A 26,654-nucleotide genomic window follows, 5' to 3' on the forward strand; every position below is an offset into this window, starting at 1 on the left:
TGCCCATGTCTCGTGTGCTGGGGCATAGGTTTGGCCTAAAAACAAAACTACTTTTACTGCTATAAGGCACTTATGATACAAAGCATGTAGGCCCACATCCTTCCATTCAGCAAACAGCCTGAATACTGGGTTGTGTGCTCATTCTCCACGGTAGTGGGAAGCCTGCTGAATAGCTGTAAAGTCACTTACGCTACTATGGGCCTAACATGCCCCCTCCAGAGATCCAGAGAAGAAGGATCCACAGAGCCATCTCCACTGTTCCTTTGACAGAGAACTGCTCCAGAACAGAGCTCCGTGTCAGATAGGTATTGTGCATGTCCTGCACAGTCCTCCCCAAAACTTGCACTCCCCTGGCTTTAAATGATCCACACAGGTTCTGCTGTCTGGAGGACCTCGGCACACACCCGAGGGGGGGGGGGGTGGTGGTAGAGATTTGCTCAAGAAATCACCTTTCCTGGTATGATTTCAAAGCACTTTACAAAGATAATTGTTATCACTGGCTCATAACTTGAAGTGCCAGAGCTGGGAAACAGAACCCAGATCCCTTGACTTCAAGTCCTGTGCTTTAACCACAAGGCCTTGCTCTCTAAAGGGAAAGGAAAGTCATTTCAAAAGTTTCCTTACCTGTTACTGATCAGGGATTATACACTGAAGGGATATTCCACCATTCATGTTTGCTCACATTTTGCATTTAAATAAACCATTTAGGGCAGAGACCATACTTCTTGTACCGAGTACACGACAGGCACTCTGATAATTTAAAGGAACTCTGTCAACTGGAAAAAAAACACCACACTTCTATCTGAATATTTTGTATTTATTATTGTTACAAGATCACTAGAAGTGAAAGAGCTATCTGAGCTACCAAATACAGGATAAATTAATCATAGAAATGTAGGACTGGAAGGGACCTCAAGAGATCATCAAGTTTAGCCCCCTGCACTGAGGCAGAATGAAACGAATCTAGACCATTTGTGACAGGTGTTTGTCCAACCTGTTCTTAAAAACCTCCAGTGATGGGGATTCCACAATCTCCCTGGAAAGCCTAGTCCAGTGCTTAACTACCCCTAGTTGGAAACTCGTTGCTAGGAAAGTTTTTCTTAAATCTCTAACCTAAATCTCCTTTGCTGCAAATTAAGCCCATTACTTCTTGTCCTACCATCAGTGGACATAAAGAACAACTGATCACCATCCTCTTTGAAAAAGCCTTTAACATATTTAAAGATTTATCAGATCCTCCCTCAGTCTTCTTTTCTCAAGTCTAAACATGCCACGTTTTTTAATCTTTTCTCATAGGTCAGGTTTTCCAAACCTTTGATCATTTTTGTTGCTCTCCTCTGGACCCTCTCCAATTTGTTCAAATCTTTCGTAAAGCGTGGCATCCAGAATTGGACACAGTACTTCAGTTGAGGCCTCACCAGTGCCCAGCGGAGTGGGACAATGACATCCCGGGTCTTACATACAACATTCCTCTTAATACACCCCAGAATCTATTAACCTTTTTTGCAACTACATCACGTTGTTGATTCATATTCAGTGTGATGCACTATAACCTGTAGATCCTTTTCAGCAGTACTTCTACCTAGCCAGTTATTCCCAATTTTTGTAGATATGCATTTAATTTTACCTCCCTAAGTGCAGTACTTTGCATTTTTCTTTACTGAATTTAATCTTGTTGATTTTAGACCAATTCTCCAATTTGTCAAAGTTGTTTTGAATTCTAATCCTGTCCTCCAAAGTGCTTGCAAGCCCTCCCATCTTGGTGGCATCCACAAATTGTATAAGCATATGCTTCACTCCATTATCTAAGTCATAATGAAACGATTCACTAGTACCAGACTCAAGACTGACCCCTGTGGGGCCCCACTAGATACCACCTCCCAGTTTAATAGCAAACCATTGATAACTACTCTTTAAGTACAGTCTTACAATAAGCTGTGCTCCCACTTTAGACTAATTAACTCTCCCATTTTTTTTCCCAATTAAAACAGAGAAACCCACACCACTCAACTATAAACTAGGTCAGCACAGGTAACAAATAAATTGAACTGTGGGACAGGAAAGACCTGGAATATTTTGTCTGTGCAGCTCTTTATAGATAGTTGAGGTCTCAATGTTTTGTTTCTTCTATCTGTCTGTAATAGTACGATCATAGAATCATAGATTAGGGTTGGAAGAGACCTCAGGAGGTCATCTAGTCCAACCCCCTGCTCAAAGCAGGACCAACACCAACTAAATCATCCTAGCCAGGGCTCTGTCAAGCCGGCCCTTAAAAACCTCTAAGAATGGAGATTCCACCACCTCCCTAGGTAACCCATTCCAGTACTTTACCACCCTCCTAGTAAAATAGTGTTTCCTAATATCCAACCTAGACCTCCCCCATTGCAACTTGAGACCATTGCTCCTTGTTGATACAATGGTGGAAAAGTATAAGCAATACAAAGCCTAGCAAAGATCTGCCAAAAGATGTCTGGGACTTATTTCTGCATCCATTTCATGTAGAACTAAATCAAGGTAGACATTTTCATTAGTGCTAAGAAATCAAAGGTGAAGTTGCTTCAGAATCTCTCAATTTATTGAAAGAGAGTCTAAAGAAAAACTTCTTACATGAAAAAGTAATAGGTCTGAAGTGAAAACTGAAAATTTCAGTAGAAATCTGTACTTGATATATCAACACCACTGATCAGGTTTATATCTGAATTAGGGATCTGTTCCAAAATCCAGTGAAGTCAATGTGAGTCTTTTCATTGACTCCAGTGAGTTTGGATCAGGCCCTAAATATACACCATAGATTGTTTCCTCAACTTGATCACATTTATAATTCCCTGGCTTGACCAGAAGGATCTGAACTAAAGTAAATTATTATTTGATCATGGATATGGATTAGAACACTTTCAGACAAAAAAAATATCTTCCAAAATGTGTTTAAAAAACAAGGATTCATTAGGATTATCATCATCCAGGGACCCAATGCATCTTTTGTCAAATTTGTCTAATTTTTTTTTATCATAACCCTGTGTTTATAAAAGTTTTCCCAAGCCCATGCAGCCATTAAGTACCAAAAGAAAAAAAAGTTTTCCACAGCAGTAATGTTGACTACACAGAGGCCAGATGAGTTACAGTATACCTCAGTTTTAGTAAATACTGAATGTAATCCCAAAAGAGCAAACACCCCCAATGAGCATTTAAGGTCTCACTAAAATATTCTGATGCGTCATATTCCAAGTATAAATAAGGAAAACGGTTACGAAAATACTTACTCTTAGAGGCCACAGCCTTTTTTAAAGTTAAAGCAACTAGACCACATGATGCGCGGACTGTCTGACTTTAAAACAAACAAACATTCAAAACCATTTGCATCCTAGGTGCAGAGGCACTGATACAACGTATCTGATCCTAGAATGCAAATGGTTTTGAATTGTGTTTTTTGGTTAGCTTTTTAAAGTCAGACAATTAGTGCACCATGTGATCTAACTGCTTTTGGAAAAAATGCATAAAGCTGCCAATTTAAAAGAGGTTGTGGCATCTATGCAATACCGATTGTGGTAACTATTTGCTTTATTTATACTTAGAATAAGACATGCCAGAATGTTTCAAGTGTCAGGAAGTTTCAAATGGCCACTTTAACTTTGAAAGAGACTATGGTCTACATGCAGTAACTATTGTTTATTACTCATATGGTTAAACCTATTTTCCATTTTTTCACAACCGGATGAAAGGGCTGCTTATTGGCAGACACTTTAATATATCAAATTTCAACCCAGGGCAATTTTTCCAGCCAAATTAAGACTCCAAATGTCATGGGACTAACAGTACTACAGAAATGTAGCCAGGCGTTAAATATAGTTGCTCTGCCATGGTATTTTAATGAATATTCTGGGAGGATAATGCAAATGAATTTTATATCAATACTGTGAAAATACAGGCAAAAGAGCTCTCTCTCAAATTTATAAATGAACAACACAGCAACCTGTTTATGAAGTATAACAGTATTTTATAAAAATCATTGCCTTCAGCTAATTATAACATATATTAAAAACACAAGGATTAAAACAAGCACACATTTCCTATAATACACTTATTGAAGGAAACATTAAAAATGACATAAACCATTATAACAAGCAAATACTGCATATCTTTTCAAAACAAACACCCCCAGGACAAAATTTCAATGGTAACATTCTATAGGCATTCTAATCCAATTAGGAATACAGTTTGTATATTTAGTCCTCAATTAATCCATTAATTTAACAGTCACACACACACCCCGGCCCTGAAAAAGTGATGCTACATTAACATTTCCTCATGTAATTCCAACTTTAATGCACAAAATCTTATTGTGACAGTTTGAAACTTTTCTGATTTGCATGGCTAGATATTACAAATTTGCTTTTGGCTTATTGAATTCAATTACTTTTTCAGAGTGAAGTTTAGCAATCTCTTCCTTGGTAAAGCCAAATTCTAGAAGTATCTCTTCTGTGTGTTCTCCTATAAAAGGATCCCTTCTGGGAGATGGAGTAGCTGGAGTCCTTGAAAGAAGAGGAGATGGTCTAGGACTTATCTCTTCCTGATCATTCTTGATAAAAGAACTGCGCTCTTTGTTATGCTCGTGTAAGGCAACTTCATCCAAGGATAAAACAGGTGTCACACAGGCATCTATGCCATCAAAGATCCTGCACCATTCTGCTTGTGTCTTCTTGGAAAATATAGCTGCAAACATTTTCTTCATTTCAGGCCAGTCAGAGAAACTCAACTGATTGGGAAGCTTATCTGAATCTAGCCCCAGTCCTAAAAGGATAAAAACAAAGTTTAGATGTATTGTACTTTAGGCATGCTAATAAAAATAGAGTAAATGTTTTTTCTGCAGCCCATAGCTCACCCTGCTTCTCAAGCATATTTATTGCAGGCAGCCTGAGACAGCATAAGGGTCATGGCACATTAGGCTTCAGTTACAAGTGGTTTCAAAATTTATTACAGGGCACATAATTTGAAAAAGGAAAGGAAAACGACCATCCCTGGTTCTTGCCATTATATTAAAGTGCATCAGATATAGGCTCATAAAGACAGCACAAACTGGGCACAGAGTTAAGAGCTATATACCTTTGACTTGATAGCTCTAAAACAGAGGAAAAAATAATGTAGAAAAGATAGGGATAGAGACCCTATTGCCTAACGGACCTTCTCGATCTTTAGCTTCTGTGGTTCTATCATTTGTACTGTGACGCCTTTAACAAAAAAGAAATAGAAACATCTTTTTAAAATGAAACCTTCCTGGAAAATGCAGCAAAAATTTGGAGATCCCCTACCACTTTACTTTGATGCTACATCACTTTCTCCCATTTCTTTGCCTCCATTTTGCCTGCTAAGGGCTTGTCTACGCTTGAAACACTACAGTGGCACTGCTGCAGCGGTCCAGCAGATGGAAGAATTCTTCCATCAACCTAGCGCTGTCTACAGGGAGTCGGGGGGAGTCAACTTGACTACTCTGCTCGGGATGTGGATTCTTCACATCTGTGAGTGATTTAGCTGGGTCAATCTAACTTTTCAGTGTAGACATGGCCTTAGATTGCAAGCACTAGACTTCATGTCTTCCTGCATGTTGGAAAAGCACCAGATTGCACCATACAAATAAGAAAACCACACAAATCACAATTTTTTACCCATAACATTTTGGTGGAGAATTGCGAAAGGGAGAATATTGGTAAAAATCCTCAGTTATTGTAAATATTGGTGTGCACACCGCGAGCTCTATTGAGCTCGGCATTTCTATTTGGTTAACCAGCCTTCTGGCCTCCAGGAGGCAGAGGTAAAATATACAGAGCTCATATTACTAAGCTACGATTACAGAATCCAAGTCCTATTGTTCACCAAAGTATCAGGGGCAACAAGAAGGCCTAAGGGCCAGGCAGTGCTGCTCGCTGGAACAAGGAGTAGCAGGATCAGAGAATCTAGGCTGTGTCACTCGCTGACCTGTGCCAGGTGTGACGAGGAAATTTGATAAGCTACGATTTCAGAATCTAGGCTGTCACTCGCTGAGTAATACCAGGAGTGACAAAGAGATTGAAATACCCATGTTAAGATGTTTAAAAGAAAACAGGGTAAGCCAGTACCAGAGTGAGGAATGGAGTCAGAAGGAACTCCAACCTCACCTTTTGTTAAAGAAATTACACCTTTTAAACAAATCCTTCAAAAATCTGGGCACAGTCCTTGGACTAAACGAGCCCTAGCTGATGTCTGCACTATTTCGGACCTAGAAGATAGATTGGCTCAGTATATCCTCATATACAAACCTTGTCGTGCTGCCAAAAGAGATGCAGCAGCAATTTGGTTGTTGTGGGAGGCATGTAAGGATTCTTCCCTCCGCTTGTCTTCATGTAAAGAGGAAAAGGCATCTTTACAGGAAAAGCTAAACCAAATGGAAAAGGGAGCAGACAATTGGAAGGTGTTGGCTACAAATAACCAGAGTCAGCTGAAAGAAAAGGAGTACTTGTGGCACCTTAGAGACTAACCAATTTATTTGAGCATGAGCACACGGCTGTTACTCTGAAACAGAGTCAGCTGGAAATAGTGAAAGAGGCACTCCAGGAATGCAGAGAGAGAGAGAGAGAGAGAGAAAGATTCCTGGCAGACCAAGCTAAATCCTCTGAGAAAATTGAGAGAGAGACAGATGTGCTCAAAAGTATGGTAAAGAAATTAACCTTGAAGCAGGGAAGAGCACCTGCAAATCATAGTCATCATGAGTCACTAATTAAGAGTCTGAGACAAAAATTGGGCTTTGCCACTTAGCAGGTAGCAGCCATTAGAGCGGGTGAAGTGGGAGAAGGTCATATGTACGGCACCCCCAGCCATAATTACGAAGAGAAAAGAGAGTGAAAAGTTAACTCTGTGGAGGCTGGAGGGAATTAAGCAGTTAAACTTTGTGAAAATGTTAAAAAGGAAAAGTGTTAGAGAAAGAGAATTCTTGGTTTCTTTGCAGCCATTCTGAAGGAAAAATGGGCCTTTTTCCAAAGGAATGTGTGTAAATAAGCCAGGGAAAAATAAACTATCTGATTGAAATCATTTGACTATGGACAACTTAAGTCAAATTTGCTAAAAGAACATAAGGGGGTTCTATTGGAACTTAACTGCCTCAAATGTATAAAGGGAATGTAAGATGTAAAAAACAGAGCAGGGTGGAAGGGATGTTAAGGAAAAGAAAATGTGTATGTATCTGTCTGTGTGTGTGTAAATATGTAAAGTTCTAAGGACCAACTGGTTTTGTTTTTGTTTTAAATAATGCCACTAAAAATCCATTTGACACTTTAATTCAAAGTTGCAAAACTGGCAGACCTTTTTGCTAGACACAGGTGATTAGTGTTGCTTGGCTTTGGCATTTAATCCTTAAGAGGTAACTCAATGCTTTTCAAAATTTAAAATGTTTTTAAGTAATGGCTGCAGCAGGGCAGTCAAAATCAGGAGAACAGGGAGAGAGTCTGGATTCTTTTTATTTGTTTTTTGTAACAAAATAGCAGATAAGAGCTGTGGTAAAAGAATAAGAAATTAAAAAAGACCGTGCCCCTCTGAAGCACCAGCAGGGGTGAGGTGCTCAAAACAAAAAGAAGCAATGTTAGAAACACAGAGCCTTAAAATGGCTCTATGTAATCAGACTGTCACTTGGATAAAGAAAAAGAGGACTTGTGGCACCTTAGAGACTAACCAATTTATTTGAGCATAAACTTTCGTGAGCTACAGCTCACTTCATCGGATGCATTCAGTGGCATCGGATGCATTTATTTATGCTCAGATAAATTGGTTAGTCTCTAAGGTGCCACAAGTCCTCCTTTTCTTTTTGTGGATACAAACTAACACGGCTGCTACTCTGGAACTTGGATAAAGGTACATGAAAACTCTGTAAGCACAAAAGAAATAGTCACACCTTATGTAAAAATTGATATGGATAATGTTATAGAAGTTAAACTATGGAAGGAATGTGCATTTGCCCCAGAACATGTGCAGTGTATATTGTAGAAGGGGCAAAAGAAATGCAAACATACCATGCTACTGAATTAAAATGCTCGTAGGGCTCCAAAGGGAGCCATAACAGGTTGGGTTTTCTTTTTCAGATTGCTGTGCGTTTTGGAAGCAGAAGTTAAATATAATCAAAACTCTGGTGAAAGCTGATTGTGTCCCTTTTAAGATGTTCTCTATGTATATGAATCTCCCCACTGTATTTTCCACTGAATGCATCCGATGAAGTGAGCTGTAGCTCACGAAAGCTTATGCTCAAATAAATTTGTTAGTCTCTAAGGTGCCACAAGTCCTCCTTTTCTTTTTGCGAATACAGACTAACACGGCTGCTACTGTGAAACCTTTTAAGATAGAGAGTCTCTGAGCTGCTGATGGCTTTAAATCCAAAAGCAAGCAGGAAGTGTCTGTGAAAATGCAAATTACCTAACTGGTAAAGGAAGGAAAGAACTACCTGCAGCTCCTTTGTGCTGCTAAAGGACATACCTGGTCAGCAAACAAATTGTCTAAATAAAAGGATGGTATAACAAGATAACTTTAATACATTTAATGATAATAATGATAATAAGTACCCCTGTAACAATGTATATAGTGTGTATGATTTTTGGAAAAATTCTTTAAGATCATATTGTGCTTCTCAGCTATTACCTGTAAATAAACTTAAAGCTTAACACAGCAGGAAAAACATTATAAACTTGGTCTGCTGTATAAAAAGGGAAAATGAGGTACCCCACCTCATGGATGTAATGACTAAACAGTGGGATAATTTCCCCATAACCCTTAAAAGACAGAAGCCATTGAAACCTGGCCTGCCTATAGAACAAACACAGGAAAATATGGGGGTAATTCCTCTGTTTTGCCTGCAATCAGCAAGGATATTTGTAAAAGAAATATTTTAAGCAGTAATCTGCCACCCCAAAAGGGGTAGAAACATGTTCTTTGTGTCTTTCAGAAAATCAGGAAAAGCTGATGCCAGCAGAAGAGCAACCCAATACCATGAATCTACTGTCACAATAGAAATTGTGTTTTGTGTTCTATGTTTTGTCTTGTTGCTAGCACTGTTGTGTGTTTAAAAAAAATACTGCAGACCTGATTAAGAATAAATTAAGCTCTCTGTCCCAGCTACAGGACAGCCTAATACAAAAACAAAGGGGGGAAAAAAAAGATCACTGTTTGATACTTATCAGTACAAATGGATGCAGTATGTTTCTAGCATTGTAAAACCAGACCTGTTAATTGGTGAAATTGTTGTCAAAATTGCACACCAACAGTCTCTGGAGGCAAAGGTATGGAAGGTTAGCCCACTCCCCATATTACACATGGGATCCTTCTGGCTACCCCGAACCTCGAGCCAGTGGGCTGGAGTGGGAGGGAAGCTCTTGGACACTAGAGGTTGTACTGAATGGACTCCTCAAAAGTGGGTGTGCCTCACCTTTCCTGTTGCCCCAAAACCTTGTAGTAGGATCATGTACGTGGGATGAACTGGAATCACAAACTCAAATTGCCTCACAGTACCTTCTCTTGAATAGGCTACATAGAAAGTGACACTGACGATTAGCAAAAAGAAAAGGAGTACTTGTGGCACCTTAGAGACTAACTAGGTCTCTGTGTGTATATAATGTCTTCTGCAGTTTCCACGGTATGCATCCGATGAAGTGAGCTGTAGCTCACGAAAGCTCATGCTCAAGTAAATTGGTTAGTCTCTAAGGTGCCACAAGTACTCCTTTTCTTTTTGCAAAGACAGACTAACACAGCTGTTACTCTGAAAACTGACGATTAGAAATCTTAGTGTCAAAAGGAGGATTATGTTGGATGATATTAAAGAAGTTCTGTATTAAAATCACAAATGAGTTTGATTCCCCATAGTTTAAATTCCAGGGTATTACTAATTAAGAGGTCTCTTGGTTTTTGGTCTCTTGTTTTTACTGTTTCTCTCCCTCTCTGTGTGAAACTTGCGAGCTGCTAATTGTGTTCCTACATCCTAAGACAGAGTCTGTTCTCAAAGCAATACTTTGTAACAACTACTCCTCACACAGAGACTCCCCGCCCCTTTGTTGTATTTATCTCGCTTTGTTAACAATTGTGATTAAAATAGAGATAGAGGATGTGTGTGGATAATAACTGAATGATCAGGGAGGTGCCAGCCGAAGAATCCAGTGTCCATCAGCGGGAGAAGGCGTCAGGTGGAAACAACCAGAGGACCCCCCCCCGGAGGGCAGACTGGAATCCACGCAACAGCCTCAAGGATGGGAGAACCAAAGAACAACACAGAGCCATCAGGAATGTGCCATCTGCTGATTGATTCAGCAAAAGCATGATGAAGCAATTCCCATAGACTGGCATAGGAATAAATTTCTATAAAAATGGACTATAGAGACTGAGAACTTTGGGGTCTGATTCTGCAAACCAACTTCCAAGAGCATAAGCATTTGACCCTTCTCGTGTCCAGGCCACCTGGCCAGTGGCTTGGCACGAGCAACTCTCAGGCTGGTAACTAGGATAACAACCTTGCAGAACGTGTGTGTGTTTGTGTGTGTGTATAAATATGAAATTGAATGGAATGTTATAGCTATAACTAACTGCTTACTGTGATTCTTTCTGGATTCACAATAAATGTGGAGTCCCAGTCTTCTGACTAGAGAGAATGGAAAGGTCTATCTTACACAGAAGGAACCACTGGGGAAGGGGGCAAGATGTGGGAAGCCAGGACCAAATCAGGTTTTAAGTGCAAGAGGAAAGTCTAGTGAAGTCTGGTGTTAATCATCTTTTATAAGTTTGTTACTTTACTTATCATGGATTTTTAGAAAAACTTGAATATAGTATTTGTCACGCTATTAATCTGTCTTGCAATCTGATGTCAGACACTACAAAGCTTTATGAAATTTGGCAGTACAAGTTACTTTACAATAGCCAACTTGTTTTAAAAAATCCAATTTAACCTTAAAAAGTGAAATGCTATTACAAACTATCTACACTGCAAGTGCATTTTAAAATAGTTTAATTAATTTCTTTGAAAAATTGAAAGGTATTTTTTTAATTTGCAGTCTAGCCTAAAACCTTGCATTCCACCCACAATGAGTTTTTAAAGCAGATTTATAACCCTTTGAAAATAGTGGTTTACAAAGAAATTGTTCAGTAATTCAGTCACAAAACAACACAGTAGCAAATCTCCAGAAGAAAATCTGTAATTAAAAATATATATTAAAAAAACCCTACCCATTCAAATGTTACAAAAAATATATAGTTTATTCAAACTGGTTTCAAAAGGTGGTTTGCCTGTATAAGAAACCAAATATAATGGATTTCATGGAACAAAGATATCAAATGATAACCACACTTGGCTGAGGAAAGGCACGTGTATGAACCAACTGCTGAAAGTTACTTACCTTTTACTAGCTGCTCATAGAATTGTGGCTCAATGGCACCAACTGCCATGAATTTCCCATCTAGGGTCTTGTAGGTCTCATAAAAAGGGGCTCCGCTGTCCAGCAAGTTCTCCCCTCGAAGTCTATTCCAAAGGCCTAAATTTTGTGATTTCCACAGGAAAGAACTTAGATATGCTGCTCCTTCTACCTTAAAGATTTATTTTAAAAAATAAATAAATAAATAAAAAGTTTAGAGTTACTGGTGAAATCGCTGGCAATTCCACACAAACAAGTATTCATAAACTTACAATTAAAGTTATACTTAGTTAGGATTCTGAATTGTAATATTCTTGTTAAGTAGTTGGTTTAAGGATTATATCATTCATAACAATCTTGCCTTTAAAGTTATGCATGTGATGTTTTCTAAATTTAAAAGGAGTAAAAAGGAGCCCTGAAAGATAATATCAGATTGGCATAAGACATATTAATGTACTGGATGGATAATGTTTTTCTTACTTTATCAAGCTCCCAGTGATTCCAATAGCAAAGAAATGAGTTGTAAGGTGACAGGCCAAGCTCAGTGGCTCTACAGGACAGTAACTGCCTCAGCACTTAACTGGCTGAGATAAGACTGCTTGCAGAAAATGTGAAGGAGGTCAAAAGATAAAACCTCTCTCTAGTTCTCAGTACCCAGAAAACTGAGATGCACACAGAGATCACTATGTTAACCTGCCTATTCTCCCACAGCTCTCTCTAATCTGTGGAGCTCCCTGCTTCTCACTGGCGAGCACACTTTAGGAACCCTACAAGATAGCAGAGATGGTGAGGGTGTTGACATATGGATGTAGAGCTCCGAGCATTGATTACAGTTACATCAAGGAACCCAAAAGGTATGTCTGACATTGAGCTTATTAAACTTATGTAAGAGGTCCCCTAAAAGAAATGGAAAGGTATCAACGGAATTGTTAGGAGTATGCACTGTGCCTTTAAGAGCAGAGCACATGTTACAGGGAACTGGGCGAGAGAAAACCCAAGCAGTCTGAAGTCAGGTTCAGCAGGTATGTAGCTAGGAGCACATGGCTCTCCTTTGTCTTATGTAACTCTGTTTTAGTTCTAATAAAGGCTTAGTTCTAAGAGTCTAGACTATACCTTCTTCTTATGAATCCACAAACAACACATGGTACCAGAGTGAGGTAGAAGAAAGGACAAAGAAAAGTGGTGAAGAAGTCACCTTGGAGATAAAGAAACTAAAAGTCCCCAAAGAATTGAAACTCTCAGGTAATGCAGCAGACTCCTGGTCAAACAGAGATTATATATATGCATGCATGCATGCAAGCAAGCAGCTAGCTTTGGTGAGAAAGAAAACCAGCAGAAAATAGCAATCTTCTTAAATACTGCAGCACCTGAGGCACAGGAGTTGAAGACATGCATTACATCAGGCCAAGAGGGTGAGTTATGACACAACTGTGCAGAAATTTAAGAATATTGCATACCTAAAAAGAGTAACATTTGAAAGACACATGTTTTACCTTAGAAGACAAATAGAAGGATAATTTGAAAAATTTCTAAGAGCGGAAGCTAATGAGCCAAACCTGCAACTATGGATTAACAGATTCAGTTATAAGTAAGGCTGCGAGTTTGTCATGGATTCTGTGACTTTCCATGACCTCCGTGACTTCTGTGAATTTTTGTTTACTGCCTGAGAACCTGTCCATGACTTTTACTAAAAATGCCCGTGACTAAAAAGTAGCCTCAGTTATAAGAGATCAAACTGTAATTAGAATCAGAGATCCAAAGCTGCAAAAAGGACTATAAGAAGATCTGACTCTCACTTTGGATAAAGCAGTAAGACTGTGTCAGGCAGCTGATATCACTCTGAACAGAATAAAAAAAAAACGGAAGGAAAACAGGCCACTGCCACTCTGAATAGAGTAACAAGAGAGAGAAAAAACTGGCAAACAGTAACTCAGTATGGAGCAAAAAAACAGAGAGAAGCATAAAACAAGTAAAGCACAAGAATTTGCAAGGGGCAGCTTCAAGGACTGCACAAGATGTGGACACAAACACAGGCCTCAACAATGCCCAGCTTTTGGTAATCGCTGTAATATTTGTAAGAAATACAATCATTTTACCGAAGTCTGCAGTCAGGATCAACAACTGCAGAAGAGGAAGCAAAGCATGCATGCTGATGCCATAATCCAGAGAGAGCACAAACAGCAGCACAGAAGAGTTCTATCTAGGAACTGTATTTGAAGAGGAAGGAACAGATGAATGGACAATTTCTTTAGAGACTAATGGGACTCTAAACAACCTGCAGATTGGATCCTGGCGCTCAGATAAATGTTTTTTCAGATATTAATGTTAAAAGGTTAAAGAAAAAGACAGGGAACATGGCAACTAACATGTTAAACTGAAAGCTTGCAACAGAGAACTCTTTCCTAGTAGAATGACAGGTTTCAGAGTAGTAGCCATATTAGTCTGTATTCGCAAAAAGAAAAGGAGTATTTGTGGCACCTTAGAGACTAACAAACTTATTTGAGCATAAGCTTTCATGAGCAACAGCTCACTTCATTAGATGCATTCAGTGGAAAATACAGTGGGGAAATTTATATACATAGAGAACACGAAACAATGGGTGTTACCATACACACTATAAGGAGAAAAGGAGTACTTGTGGCACCTTAGAGACTAACCAATTTATTTGAGCATAAGCTGTAGCTCATGAAAGCTTATGCTCAAATAAATTGGTTAGTCTCTAAGGTGCCACAAGTACTCCTTTTCTTTTTGCAAATACAGACTAACATGGCTGCTACTCTGAAAACTGTAAGGAGAGTGATCACTTAAGATGAGCTATTACCAGCAGGAGAGCGGGGGCAGGGGGGAAGAAAACCTTTTGTAGTGATAATCAAAGCCTAATCACATTAGCCACACTATCAGAGGCTCGTTCACCTGCACATCTACCAATGTGATATATGCCATCATGTGCCAGCAATGCCCCTCTGCCACGTACATTGGTCAGACTGGACAGTCTCTACGTAAAAGAATAAATGGACACAAATCAGACGTCAAGAATTATAAAATTCAAAAACCAGTCGGAGAACACTTTCTCCTTACAGTATGTATGGTAACACCCATTGTTTCATGTTCTCTATGTATATAAATCTCCGCACTGTGTTTTCCACTGAATGCATCTGATGAAGTGAGCTGTAGCTCACGAAACCTTATGCTCAAATAAATTTGTTAGTCTCTAAGGTGCCACAAGTACTCCTTTTCTTTTTCCTAGTAGAGGTACATGAGTATTAGAAGTGAAGGTAAAAGATCAAAAAGAACAGATATCCTTTGTAATAGTTAAAAGAAATAAAGCCCCTTTAGAGGGTTTAAAGACATGCCAAGCCCTTGGACTGATCCAAAGAGTGCACATGGTGGAGGAGATAAGGAACAGTATCAGGATGTTTTTGAGGGCATAGGAAAATTAGCAACTGAATATAGAACTGAACTGACAGAACCAAATTATCCCATCATACAAGTCCCTAGAAATATTCCTATAAGTATGACGGAAAAAATCTCAAAAGAAGAACTTGATCGTTTAGTAACAAATGATGTAATTCGAAGAGCCTACAGACTCACTAGCAAATAGTAGGGGGGGAAAGAATAGAACACTGAGATTATGCCTGGATCCTAAGGAAGAACAACAACTATATCAAAAGAAAACACTTTCAGTTATATATCAAGGAAGACATTTGGGGGGATATGGCTGGTACAAAGTATTTTACTTTTTTAGATGCAAAATCTGGATTCTGGCAGATTCCCTTAGATGAGAAGAGCTCCAAATTGTGTACTTTTATTACACCATATGGAAGATATTGCTTTCTCAGATTCCCGTTTTGTCTAAAATCTGCTCCAGATATCTTTCATAGAGCTGTACAGCAAATATTTGAGGAAACTGAAGGCACAAAAGTGTATATAGATGACATTTTCCTCTGGGGCAACACAACAGAGGAACATAATTACAGGTTAGAAGCATTGGACAGGGTTAGAGCAGTAGGTCTGAAGCTAAGCAAATAAAAGTGTAAATTCAGGCTCAGAGAAATAACCTATTTAGGAGAAAAGTTAACTTTATTGATCCTAGCAGAACACAAGCTATAACAAATAGCCCACCCAGAAAATAAGAAGAAAGTACAAGGATCCATAGGAATGGTTAATTTTGTTGGTAAATTTATACCTAATTTGGCTGCACAAACCAGCAACCTCCATGCACTCACGCAAAAGAATAGTCAATGGACAAGGGACGCTAAACTGGACAAAGAGTTTGTCAACCTGAAACAATTGATTCAGAAATCCCCTGTGCTAAAGTATTTTGACCACAGAAGACTGACCAGCTTGTTCACTGATGCCTCCAAAAGCGGCATAGGGGCAACATAGCTACAAAAATATGACTACCACTGAAGACTAGTGGTGTATACATCCAGAGCTCTTACAGAACAGAATGCCACTATGCCCAAACTGAAAAGAAACTTTAGCCCTAGTGCATGTTGTAAAATATTCCATGTGTTCAAACAGACCATATCAATTGCAATTAAGGGGTTAGTTGACACTCCGCCCACAGTATGACGACTGTTTTTCCAGCTCTAATTGTATAATTTAACAATTGCATATACTCCAGAAAAAGAGTTAGTGGTAGTGAACACATTGTCCAGAGCATTTGATAAAACTGTAGGAGAAAGAGAGGTGGAGTCAGACATAGTGCATGTCAACCTGATGAAAAAAAAGAATTTTCTTGTCTCAGAAAGGAAGTGGAATGAATTTGCTGAGGCTACAGCTAATGAGGAGACTTTACAGAGGTAATTAAAGCTATTACCACAGGGCGGCCAGGACATTACATACCAAGTCCATATTTCCAGTTCAAAACAGGTCTGTTACTGATAGCATATTGTTTACAGGAAACAGAATAGCAGTGCCCAAGATATAAAAAGCTTACAAGCTCACAAGAATACATGAAGGACAGATGGGCATGGAGAAATGTAAATGCAGAGCCAGAGAGATACTTTATTGGCTACAAATGAATAATAAAATAGGAAAAAACAGTTAAAATGTATTAAACGTGTCAAAAATACCAACCTAAACAGAGAAAAGAGCCTATGTTGATAAACAATGAACAGTTAAGGGCATGGTCTAAAGTTAGTGTGCATTTATTTACGTATGTAGGTAACGACTATGTTTTGATTTTGGATTATTATTCTCACTAACTAGAGATTGTTATATTAGAAACTAGTACATCAGAATATGTTTTAATGCGCTTAAAATCCATATTGTCCAGGCATGGAATCCCTGAAAATGGTCAGTGCTTTGATGGACGTGAATTTAAAACATTTGCTAGAAGAGTATGGGTTTAAGCACATAACTTCAAATCCCAGGTATTCTCAATCCAACAGTTTTGTAGAGAACGGTGTGAAAATCGTTAAGTGACTTTTGAAAAAGGTCGCTTGGCAGGAAGTTGAGAACAAGACTCCCTTTTGGCGTAGACATGACAAAGGGCACACTAATCTATGAAAGACTGAAATGCTATGAAAAGTCATTGTGGGGACATGAGAGGAAGTTAAAAAACTATTTCCTCTTTTCCTCCTTAAGAAAATCCCACCACCTGAAAGAGTTCTTAATATGATGCAAATGTCTGTAATAAGTAATGTGCCCTTTAAACAAAAATAGGTTAAAATGAAGTGACAGTTCAAATATTGATAGGTTGTGGTATTAGTTACGTTTAAAAAAGAAAAATCTCTTTCCATGGGTCAGAGTTGGAAGTGGAACCAGACTCATCTGTCTCAGATTATTATTTAACTGTCTTTGCTGCTGCTGCTGCTGATGGTGCATGTATGTGCTTTATCAGCACTTTCCTATGTAATGTCTGTTCAACTGAATGGAACATAATGTCCAAATGACACTACCCATTGTATTACTATATTTTTAAGAAAGGTCAAGTTTTAAACTAAATTGTACAGTGTTCCTTTTTAAAAAAGGAAAAATTAATTTGAAAACACTATTATGGAGGCACCAATTGTGGCTCCATGGCTAAGGTTGTCTTCTGTAAGAGGTTTAAAGTGGGACGTACATTTTTGTTTTTTTTCTCCTTTCGATGAGAAATTTCAGTGTTCATTTTTAAGTCCTCTGAATTTTCTGTGTAGTTTTTGTTTATTTTAAAAAAATCATGAAAAGAAATCAAAGTGTTTGAAACTCATCTGTTGTTGAAATTCATCCATGGCAGTCTGACTTGTTTTTTGGTTTTGTTAACTGATATATTTTCAAAAGACATCGTCTATCTAAACAAAAATTGGCAGACAGATGAAACTTTGATAGATCTGATGCAACAAGGAGACTTTTTAAAAAGTAATTTTAAGGATTAAGGGTCATTTTTTGCCATTATGCATCATTTTGGGTGCATGTGAGGCATAAAATCTTCTCATGGCATACCACCTTCCAACACATCCTACCACATCATCATCTTCAAATAATCAGATTGAGAGGAGGTAGTTTGTTAAAGGGTGTGTCAGACACTGGCATCCACGGGCGGCAGAGGTAAGATTGCGGTCTATTTTCTGTGGTGTAAAGGAGTTAGGGCAGTGGCAAGGTGTGATAAGATGTTTGCCGGTGGGTGAAGGAGTAGAGGTGTCCCATTAGGTAGCTTAACTTTTCATTTCCCTAACTCCCAGTGCTATGCCTTACCAACAACTTCATCCTTTTTCCCTTTTGTAGAGTTAGAGTTTAAAAACAAAAAACTACAAATAAACAAATTTCAAAAACTTACCATACTTGCATCAACGACTTGCCCTTTGCCAGATTTTGTACGTTCATAGAGGGCCATAATTATACCCATTGCACACATGACACCTCCACCAGCAAAATCAGCCAGAAGATTTACTGGTGCATAAGGATTTTCATCTTTTCTACCAAGTTTCGACAGCACACCTGAAAAACAGTGCAAAAAGCACATAAATTTAATCAAAAAGTGTATGACCATTAATGTTAGAAAAATGAAAACTAACATTTCTTCAATTTATATACCTTAACCAAGGTAACTACAGCATCCCCTACATTCCAAGAGAATCCTCAGCTAGTGGTTTAAGACAACATTATGGCCCCTTTACACTGCAGGAGTGACAAAAAAGGGCTGAAGCAGAGCCAAGGATCTGGCATTGTTTTTATTTGGGAAGGGGCTTCTAGAGTGCTAGCACTCTTTGCTCCCCTAAACAGCCCCCTTACCTTCATTTTGCTCTCTCGTTTCCCCTATAACGACTCTCTTTCCCCTCCTCCTGCCAGTGGGGCAATGTGGAGTTTATCAGCCCTGCAAAGCCACATTCCTCCTAAGCCATCAGCCTAGGATCTGAGTCCTGCAGCTGAAGCAGTGTACAAATTCAATGCATCCTAAAACACTGCCTGGCGCTGATATATTGTTTAAGTAACTCACACACCAATGTGTGTTTTCTAAAGTGCACACAAGTTGACACATGGTGTTAAGAACTCCACTGAGCATGCATGCAGAAAACTTCTCAATAACTAAAATCTGCCATTCAACAGTCGAATCGGTGTCATAAGCACCAGTACATGAATATATTAAATCTAATTTGGACTTTCTAGGACAAGTCATTTTTGGGTTACAGCAAACCAAAACCATAAGGAAAATTTCCAAAACATGAGATCACCTCATTTTTGAGCAGTCACACCTCCCAAATGCCTTGTCTAATTTGTTTTAAACTTGGCAGAAATAATCTATCTGGCATGCCTGTGACATTTCAGGCAGATTGGTTTTATTTTAGAAAATAGTTTGCCAAAAACTAGGATTATCATTTACTTTGGGCTGTTCTGGCAAAAGCAGTTTGAGAAATACTAACTTGGAATCACATAAGAAGTGTACTGCTAGATCTGTAAACATTCCATACACTTGTCTGATATTTTTGCCAACAAACTCTGATAAAACTTGATTTGTTGAAAAAAGAGTTAATTGGTGCAAAAGCATATTTTACATTTTCTAATTCAAAGGACCCCTCTGCCCCCCCAAAAGTGTGCAAAAATACAGGTGTTGCTAGCTGAGGTTTTCTTCTTGCAATAGGCTGCCAAGTTACGGTAATAGCTGCCAGGAACCACACAAAATGGTACTGATTAAAGCGGATTTAGGAAGAAAATTATTTTAGCAGGCAGTGTGGACTTTGTTCTACAGTCCAGCAATATTAAAGTCAATAACATCACTTTGTTAGCTACTTTCCTCTGGGCTGGCATTCAACATAAGGATATGTACAGCACTCAGGCAAGACAGAGCTCACAAAGGGCCTGGATCCTGCAGCTTTCACTTACCTCAATAATCCAGTCTCACACAAGTAAACCTATTGATTTGTAGTTTCATGGGACTAACCATGCAAGGATTGCCCAGGTGAGTAAAGGTTGGGGGATCAGGCCCAAAACGAAAAGATAAACCTGAAGACTATCATAAAATTATATTTACCTTTAAAAAAAAAAGAAAAAACTTTATCTAGATTTTTCTTCTTTTATCCTCTTTTACCTGAAGATGACAACACTCAGGTAATTTAAGCCATGTACACAAAGTACCTGCTAATACAATTCTTAATTAAAGCAAAAATAAAGTTAATCTAATAGGAATTTTTACAGCTTACCTGACAAAGCCAAATAATTGATGTCATGACCTGCAGACTTGGCATATTTTCCTGACTGGCCAAATCCAGTAAGTCTAGCATAGATAAGTTTTGGATTTTCCTTCAGAAGGACCTTTGGACCAAGACCAAGTTTTTCCATGACACCTTAACAGAAAAATAAAATGTTTAATCCCAAATCAAATTTTTGCTTTTAATCTAGATTCAAAACAAACTTGATTTGAAATGAAAAACAGTAAAATGCATTAGTCATTATGAACTTGAATTAAAGCTAACATGCTGATTATGTTCAAAAAAGCCTAAACTACAGTAGCCATATTAAAACATGAATTACCAATATTTTTTAAATTAATAATGTACTAAGTTTATTTTATATGTTGAATGCATCAAATATAAATTTAGTGTAAAAGTAGTTTAAATGCACTTTGTTTCTCCCCAATTTCAGACCCTTCATGATCATTCTGACCAATTTCCTCAACTGTGGACCACTGAACATAGCTGAACCAAAGAGACAGCTCCCAGGAGGTCACGCACCATAGTAAAAAGAAAGGCAAACTTTTGGCTAATACACTCCCCCATCTTTACAAGGCTGAACCTCTGCACAACTTTCTCAGGACTGCTTCTGTCTCTTATCAGAATATAACTCAATGACATTTTCCTTGCTTACCTGCCCAATATATTTCCCCTTTCCTTCAGTTTTGGCATAAGACACTCCATTTTATCCTTACGTTGGCCTACCCATCTACTACTATTACTTTTTATCTATCATAAAAACAAGAGCAGACTGGGGCAATTATACACAGCAAATGATTTGCAGAAACTGTACAAACAAAAGTTTCTTCTGTAGGTTCAAGCTCAAGAAACTTTTGCAAACTTAAATAAATGTAGGTTTGGTCAGTTTTAATTTACAGGGATGAAAAACTGTATAAATTCACATTTTGAAATGTTTTCCTCCCTTTAGCACCCAACCCCCACAAAAAGTGTCTTGTTTTTGTTTATTTTTTCCAGGTGAAATGTTTAAGCTGTGTATAATTTGTAAAATGGACTTTTATCTGTGTTTAGCAAATTACAGATAAACTTTGGTCAGAAGTATGTCTGATAAACAGTGCTGACTCCGCAGAGCTACACGATCTGATATGGAGGGGAAAAGAGAAATACTGGATTCTTAATTCTTAAAATTGCTTTCATACCTTCTTCCACATTACATTTTATGAATGGAACACACCTTCCCCAAATTAATCTATAAAATCACAATCCTATCATCCTTCAACTCCTTGAAGACCCAGGTCCAGCATGACACTGACTGAGAAGTGTCAACTGATAATGGCTAGGCAGAGAAACAGAGAGATTTGCTGGTATGTATGTATCAGCATACCATCATGTATCAGCATCTGTTTAATAATATATATATAATTATACAGGTCTGGATCTTCAAATTTCCACCTGCCCTGAAAGGTGAACTGCATCGAATAACAGCAAATTCCTAAACGGACAAAAATAAATCCACCCCTTCCTGCAAAAATGAAATTTTTAAGTTCCATGACGGTATATTATAAATACAAATTGGATCCACCCACATGAAACCATATTGATGAAGCTTTGCATCTGCATAAATGCAGTTGAAGGATCAAAGTGTAAGAATCTTAATCTGGAAATAACCAATTTTAGCTCTGTCAATGTTAACTCAGTATTGTAAAGCACTTTCAACATAAAGAGAACTATTATGAAGTCAAAAACATACCCTATTTATAGACCCCTTTTCTACGACCAAAGTTATAATACAGCCTCACAAAACTGTTGTGACAATTTACTAGACAAGGCACAAAATTTATTTGCTTGCTCTTACCACCACGGACAGATTTTCAAAAGCCCAACTCCAACAGATATCACAAAGAAACTAACTGAAAGCCAATGGGATTTGGATGCCTAACTTCTCTTTGTGCCATTTAAAATCTCCCCACGTATCACTTGGGCCCCAATCCTACAACTGGTTCTATGCCAGAAGATCCAAACCAGTGTTGAGACAATTTCAGGACCAGGTCCATGAGATGCATTATCTAGCTATAGAATTACAAAGAACCACAGATGGAAATTTACCCTTAATAAGACACTAGTCTCAACTCATACTTGCACCCATATTTAAACTTTGTAACTAACTTTTTACAAAACCAAAGGACAATAGAAATTTCCATTATATTAACTGTACATTTCCAATGGAATTTGTCACTTTAACCAAACAATCCCACGGCAACCCAAACATTTCAACACAGAAAATGTGAAACTAAAAATTAAAATGAAATTGGATTCATTGATTTCCACTGTACAGCCTATGAGAAAAAAAAACACATACAACACGTCAAAACCCAGGAATACACAAAGAAAAGCACACCAGATTTAAGAAGTTCCCAGTTTTAATGTTCACAGGTGTTATTAGTAACGCAGATAAATGAGCTGATTTACAATGATTGATGTTTAAAATGATAAAGTGACCCTTTAGTCCTAAATCTGGTATGGCCAGAACACAGCACATGAATACTTCAGTGAATCCTTAATCTTTAATACAGAATTGCAGCCCTAAGGGAACAACAGGCATCAACATGTGACATGCAACTTGAAGCTGAGCCTCCTGCTAAAACTTGCCATATTTGCGGATCAAGGGGTTAGGAAACAACAGAGCATGCTGGACCTGTTGTCTCCACGGGAATTGCACCTCCATATTAAAAACTAACGCCCCAGACATACAAAGCTTCACATGCTTGATAAACTGTACACACTGGGTGTGCAAGTGTTTAAGCCATTTGTATGTGTATGCATGTCTTTGCAGGGTCAAAGCTGAAGCATGCCACAATTTGCCCCATTATACATCCATTGGGGTCATCTATGGGCTCCTGGACAATTGTCAAAGTTGTTTGAGGCTTAATGGGCCATTGTTTGGATAGGATACTTTAACCCTAAACTCTATTCTGTGGGTTGTTGTGTCCCATAAATCTGGGTTTGCCCCATGACATTTGCACCAACCACACTATTTTGCATCCAGCCAGTTGAGAGTTGTCATTCCCTAACAGCAGCTCCTATCTCCCACGTGGGGCAACGCTACCTGACTACTGCCCTCTATTCACCCGTCCTTCCTCCTCTATAGCAGCATCTTCCCCAATTTTACTCCTGGCACCCAGCCCCCATTCTGCCTCTTCTCCCCTGTAGAGCATCCCCAGGATCCCTTCCCTGGCACAGCACCCCCATCTCTGATCCGCCACAGACACACCTAAGCCTTGCACCCTAGTACTCCCCCAGTCAGCAGGACCCCTCCCACCAGAGGCACCCATCCCCCTCCCCGCTAAACCCTGCGCCCAGGGACCCTCCCACCAGTGGCACCCATAGCTCTCCCCAAGCAGCACGCGCACCCCTCCCCCAAACCCTGCGCCCAGGTGCCCTCCCCCGGCAGCACCCGCACCCCTCCCCCCAAACCCTGCCCCAGGTGCCCTCCCCCGGCAGCACCCGCACCCCTCCCCCCAAACCCTGCGCCCAGGTGCCCTCCCCCGGCAGCACCCGCACCCCTCCCCCCAAACCCTGCCCCAGGTGCCCTCCCCCGGCAGCACCCGCACCCCTCCCCCCAAACCCTGCCCCAGGTGCCCTCCCACAGCGGCACCCGCACCCCTCCCCCCAAACCCTGCGCCCAGGTGCCCTCCCCCGGCAGCACCCGCACCCCTCCCCCCAAACCCTGCGCCCAGGTGCCCTCCCCCGGCAGCACCCGCACCCCTCCCCCCAAACCCTGCCCCAGGTGCCCTCCCCCGGCAGCACCCGCACCCCTCCCCCCAAACCCTGCCCCAGGTGCCCTCCCCCGGCAGCACCCGCACCCCTCCCCCCAAACCCTGCGCCCAGGTGCCCTCCCCCGGCAGCACCCGCACCCCTCCCCCCAAACCCTGCGCCCAGGTGCCCTCCCCCGGCAGCACCCGCACCCCTCCCCCCAAACCCTGCGCCCAGGTGCCCTCCCCCGGCAGCACCCGCACCCCTCCCCCCAAACCCTGCCCCAGGTGCCCTCCCCCGGCAGCACCCGCACCCCTCCCCCCAAACCCTGCCCCAGGTGCCCTCCCACAGCGGCACCCGCACCCCTCCCCCCAAACCCTGCGCCCAGGTGCCCTCCCCCGGCAGCACCCGCACCCCTCCCCCCAAACCCTGCGCCCAGGTGCCCTCCCCCGGCAGCACCCGCACCCCTCCCCCCAAACCCTGCCCCAGGTGCCCTCCCCCGGCAGCACCCGCACCCCTCCCCCCAAACCCTGCCCCAGGTGCCCTCCCCCGGCAGCACCCGCACCCCTCCCCCCAAACCCTGCGCCCAGGTGCCCTCCCCCGGCAGCACCCGCACCCCTCCCCCCAAACCCTGCGCCCAGGTGCCCTCCCCCGGCAGCACCCGCACCCCTCCCCCCAAACCCTGCCCCAGGTGCCCTCCCCCGGCAGCACCCGCACCCCTCCCCCCAAACCCTGCCCCAGGTGCCCTCCCCCGGCAGCACCCGCACCCCTCCCCCCAAACCCTGCCCCAGGTGCCCTCCCCCGGCAGCACCCGCACCCCTCCCCCCAAACCCTGCCCCAGGTGCCCTCCCCCGGCAGCACCCGCACCCCTCCCCCCAAACCCTGGCCCAGGTGCCCTCCCCCGGCAGCACCCGCACCCCTCCCCCCAAACCCTGCGCCCAAAGGTCCTGCCGCCGGCGGCACTCACCCGCCCGCCCAGGCCGGCCCCTCACCGTGGCGGAAGGGCTCCACGAGCACGTCCGCCCCCCGGCAGAGCCTCCTCAGCGCCGCCGCGCCGGGGCCCTGCTTCAGGTCGAGCGCCAGGGAGCGCTTGCCCCGGCCCTGCACGTCGGCGTTCATGGCCGAGCGGGGGCAGCGATCCACCCGCACCACCTGCGCCCCGAAGTCGGCCAGGATCATGCCGCAGAGCGGGGAGGGCGCCAGGCCCGCCAGCTCCAGCACCCGCACCCCGCGCAGGGCCATGGCCGCGCCTGGCTCCGCCGCCTCCTGCCGAGCGCCGAAACATCGAGCGGCCGCCGCGGCCCGGCCCCCAGCGGGCCAGACACCCGGCGGCCGGCGGCCCCGTCCGCCTCCCGCGCGGTCCCCGCCCCCCGCCAGGAGCGGGCAGGGCCCCTCGGCACGGGGATGGGGGGAAACGGGGAGACTCAGCGGAAGGGGGAGCAGGGCCCCTCGGCACGGGGATGGGGGGAAACGGGGAGACTCAGCGGAAGGGGGAGCGGGGCCCTCGGCACGGGGATGGGGGGAAACGGGGAGACTCAGCGGAAGGGGGAGCGGGGCCCTCGGCACGGGGATGGGGGGGAACGGGGAGACTCAGCGGAAGGGGGAGCGGGCCCTTCGGCACGGGGATGGGGGGACACGGGGAGACTCAGCGGAAGGGGGAGCGGGGCCCTCGGCACGGGGATGGGGGGAAACGGGGAGACTCAGCGGAAGGGGGAGCAGGGCCCCTCGGCACGGGGATGGGGGGACACGGGGAGACTCAGCGGAAGGGGGAGCGGGGCCCTCGGCACGGGGATGGGGGGAAACGGGGAGACTCAGGGGAAGGGGGAGCGGGGCCCTCGGCACGGGGATGGGGGGAAACGGGGAGACTCAGCGGAAGGGGGAGCGGGGCCCTCGGCACGGGGATGGGGGGAAATGGGGAGACTCAGCGGAAGGGGGAGCGACAACACAGAATTGGGGGTACAGGGGCTTGGGGGAGCAGGGATCCTCAAGACAGGGGGCTCGGGGAGCAGGGCCCCTTTCTATTGAAGGTGCTTCCATGGTTCCCCCCATGATGTAGTACTCTATGGATTTTATGACCTTTATACCAGATTTTGTACTTTGGGATAATGGAAGCATTGCAGCCTGATGTACAGACACTCTTTTCTTAACCTGTGTATAAGATAATTTTAACATTAGCTTTAATAACATTTTTAAATCTGAGCCACTCTCCCTCTTTGGTGTCTGTAGGGACAGTGCAGTCCTATGACCCAGGGCAGGCCCATTACAGGATTGACACTATGGAGATCCTAACCCGTGGGAGTTTTTAGAAAGATAAGTGTAGAATTCTTTATGTTTGCCCTTTAAGTTCTGAACGTTGGGGGTAAGTGGGGAGCCAGGATTTATTTTATGTATTTATTTTAGTAACAAGGAGGGCAGCAGTCCAGTGGGGGAGCTAGCAGCAATGCTAGCTTCCCTGTGCATCCAGGTCAGTTTGCCCACGTGGAGGGATGTAAGGGTTAGGTGCAGGGGTTGGAGCACAGGAGGAGGCAGGTTTTGGGGTGAAGGGGGTATGCACAGTGCAGGGGTTAGGGGCGCAGGAGGGGAGTGCAGGGGTTGAGGTGAAGGGGGCACAGTTCAGGGATTAGGGGCACAGGAGGGGTCAGAAGGGAGTGAAGGGGTTTAGGTATTAGGGGTACCGGAGGGGGAGCAGGCATTAGGGGTGAAGGGGCACAGTGCAGTGGTTGGGGGGAAGGGATGGTGGGGAGCCAATGTGGGGTGCCACACCCATGGGGGCTAGGGGTACCAGAATGCAAGTTCACCCAGCCTTGAGCAAGGTGCCCAACATCACACAGGTACTATGTAGCAGAGCAAAGAATTAAATCCAGGTCTCCCTGCTTCCACACAA

At 42.5% G+C, this 26,654-nt stretch overlaps 1 protein-coding gene across 1 annotated transcript; it reads right to left on the reverse strand.

Moving 5' to 3' along the window:
* Positions 1-796: 796 nt before the first annotated feature.
* AMACR (alpha-methylacyl-CoA racemase) lies at positions 797-25,108 on the reverse strand. The gene is made up of 5 exons (XM_084629508.1): positions 24,763-25,108; positions 20,030-20,173; positions 18,169-18,329; positions 11,391-11,577; positions 797-4,788 (listed from the first exon to the last, which is right to left on the reverse strand). Exons 1-5 carry the CDS (start codon positions 25,010-25,012, stop codon positions 4,379-4,381), a joined length of 1,152 nt encoding a protein of 383 aa, XP_084485634.1. The 5' UTR covers positions 25,013-25,108; the 3' UTR covers positions 797-4,378.
* Between the last annotated feature and the right edge of the window lie 1,546 nt (positions 25,109-26,654).

This window comes from Lepidochelys olivacea (genome assembly GCF_965140295.1).
Source record: "Lepidochelys olivacea isolate rLepOli2 genome assembly, chromosome: 5".
In the NCBI taxonomy this organism is placed as follows: Eukaryota; Metazoa; Chordata; order Testudines; family Cheloniidae; genus Lepidochelys; species Lepidochelys olivacea.

Excerpts from the sequence above, each read along its gene's own strand:
- AMACR (XM_084629508.1), bottom strand. The coding sequence starts at position 25,012 with ATGGCCCTGCGCGGGGTGCGGGTGCTGGAGCTGGCGGGCCTGGCGCCC. Across the intron at positions 20,174-24,762 it reads CGTGGAGCCCTTCCGCCACG|GTGTCATGGAAAAACTTGGT; the intron begins GTGAGGGGCCGG and ends TTTTCTGTTAAG. Across the intron at positions 18,330-20,029 it reads CAATTATTTGGCTTTGTCAG|GTGTGCTGTCGAAACTTGGT; the intron begins GTAAGCTGTAAA and ends ACTGTTTTTCAG.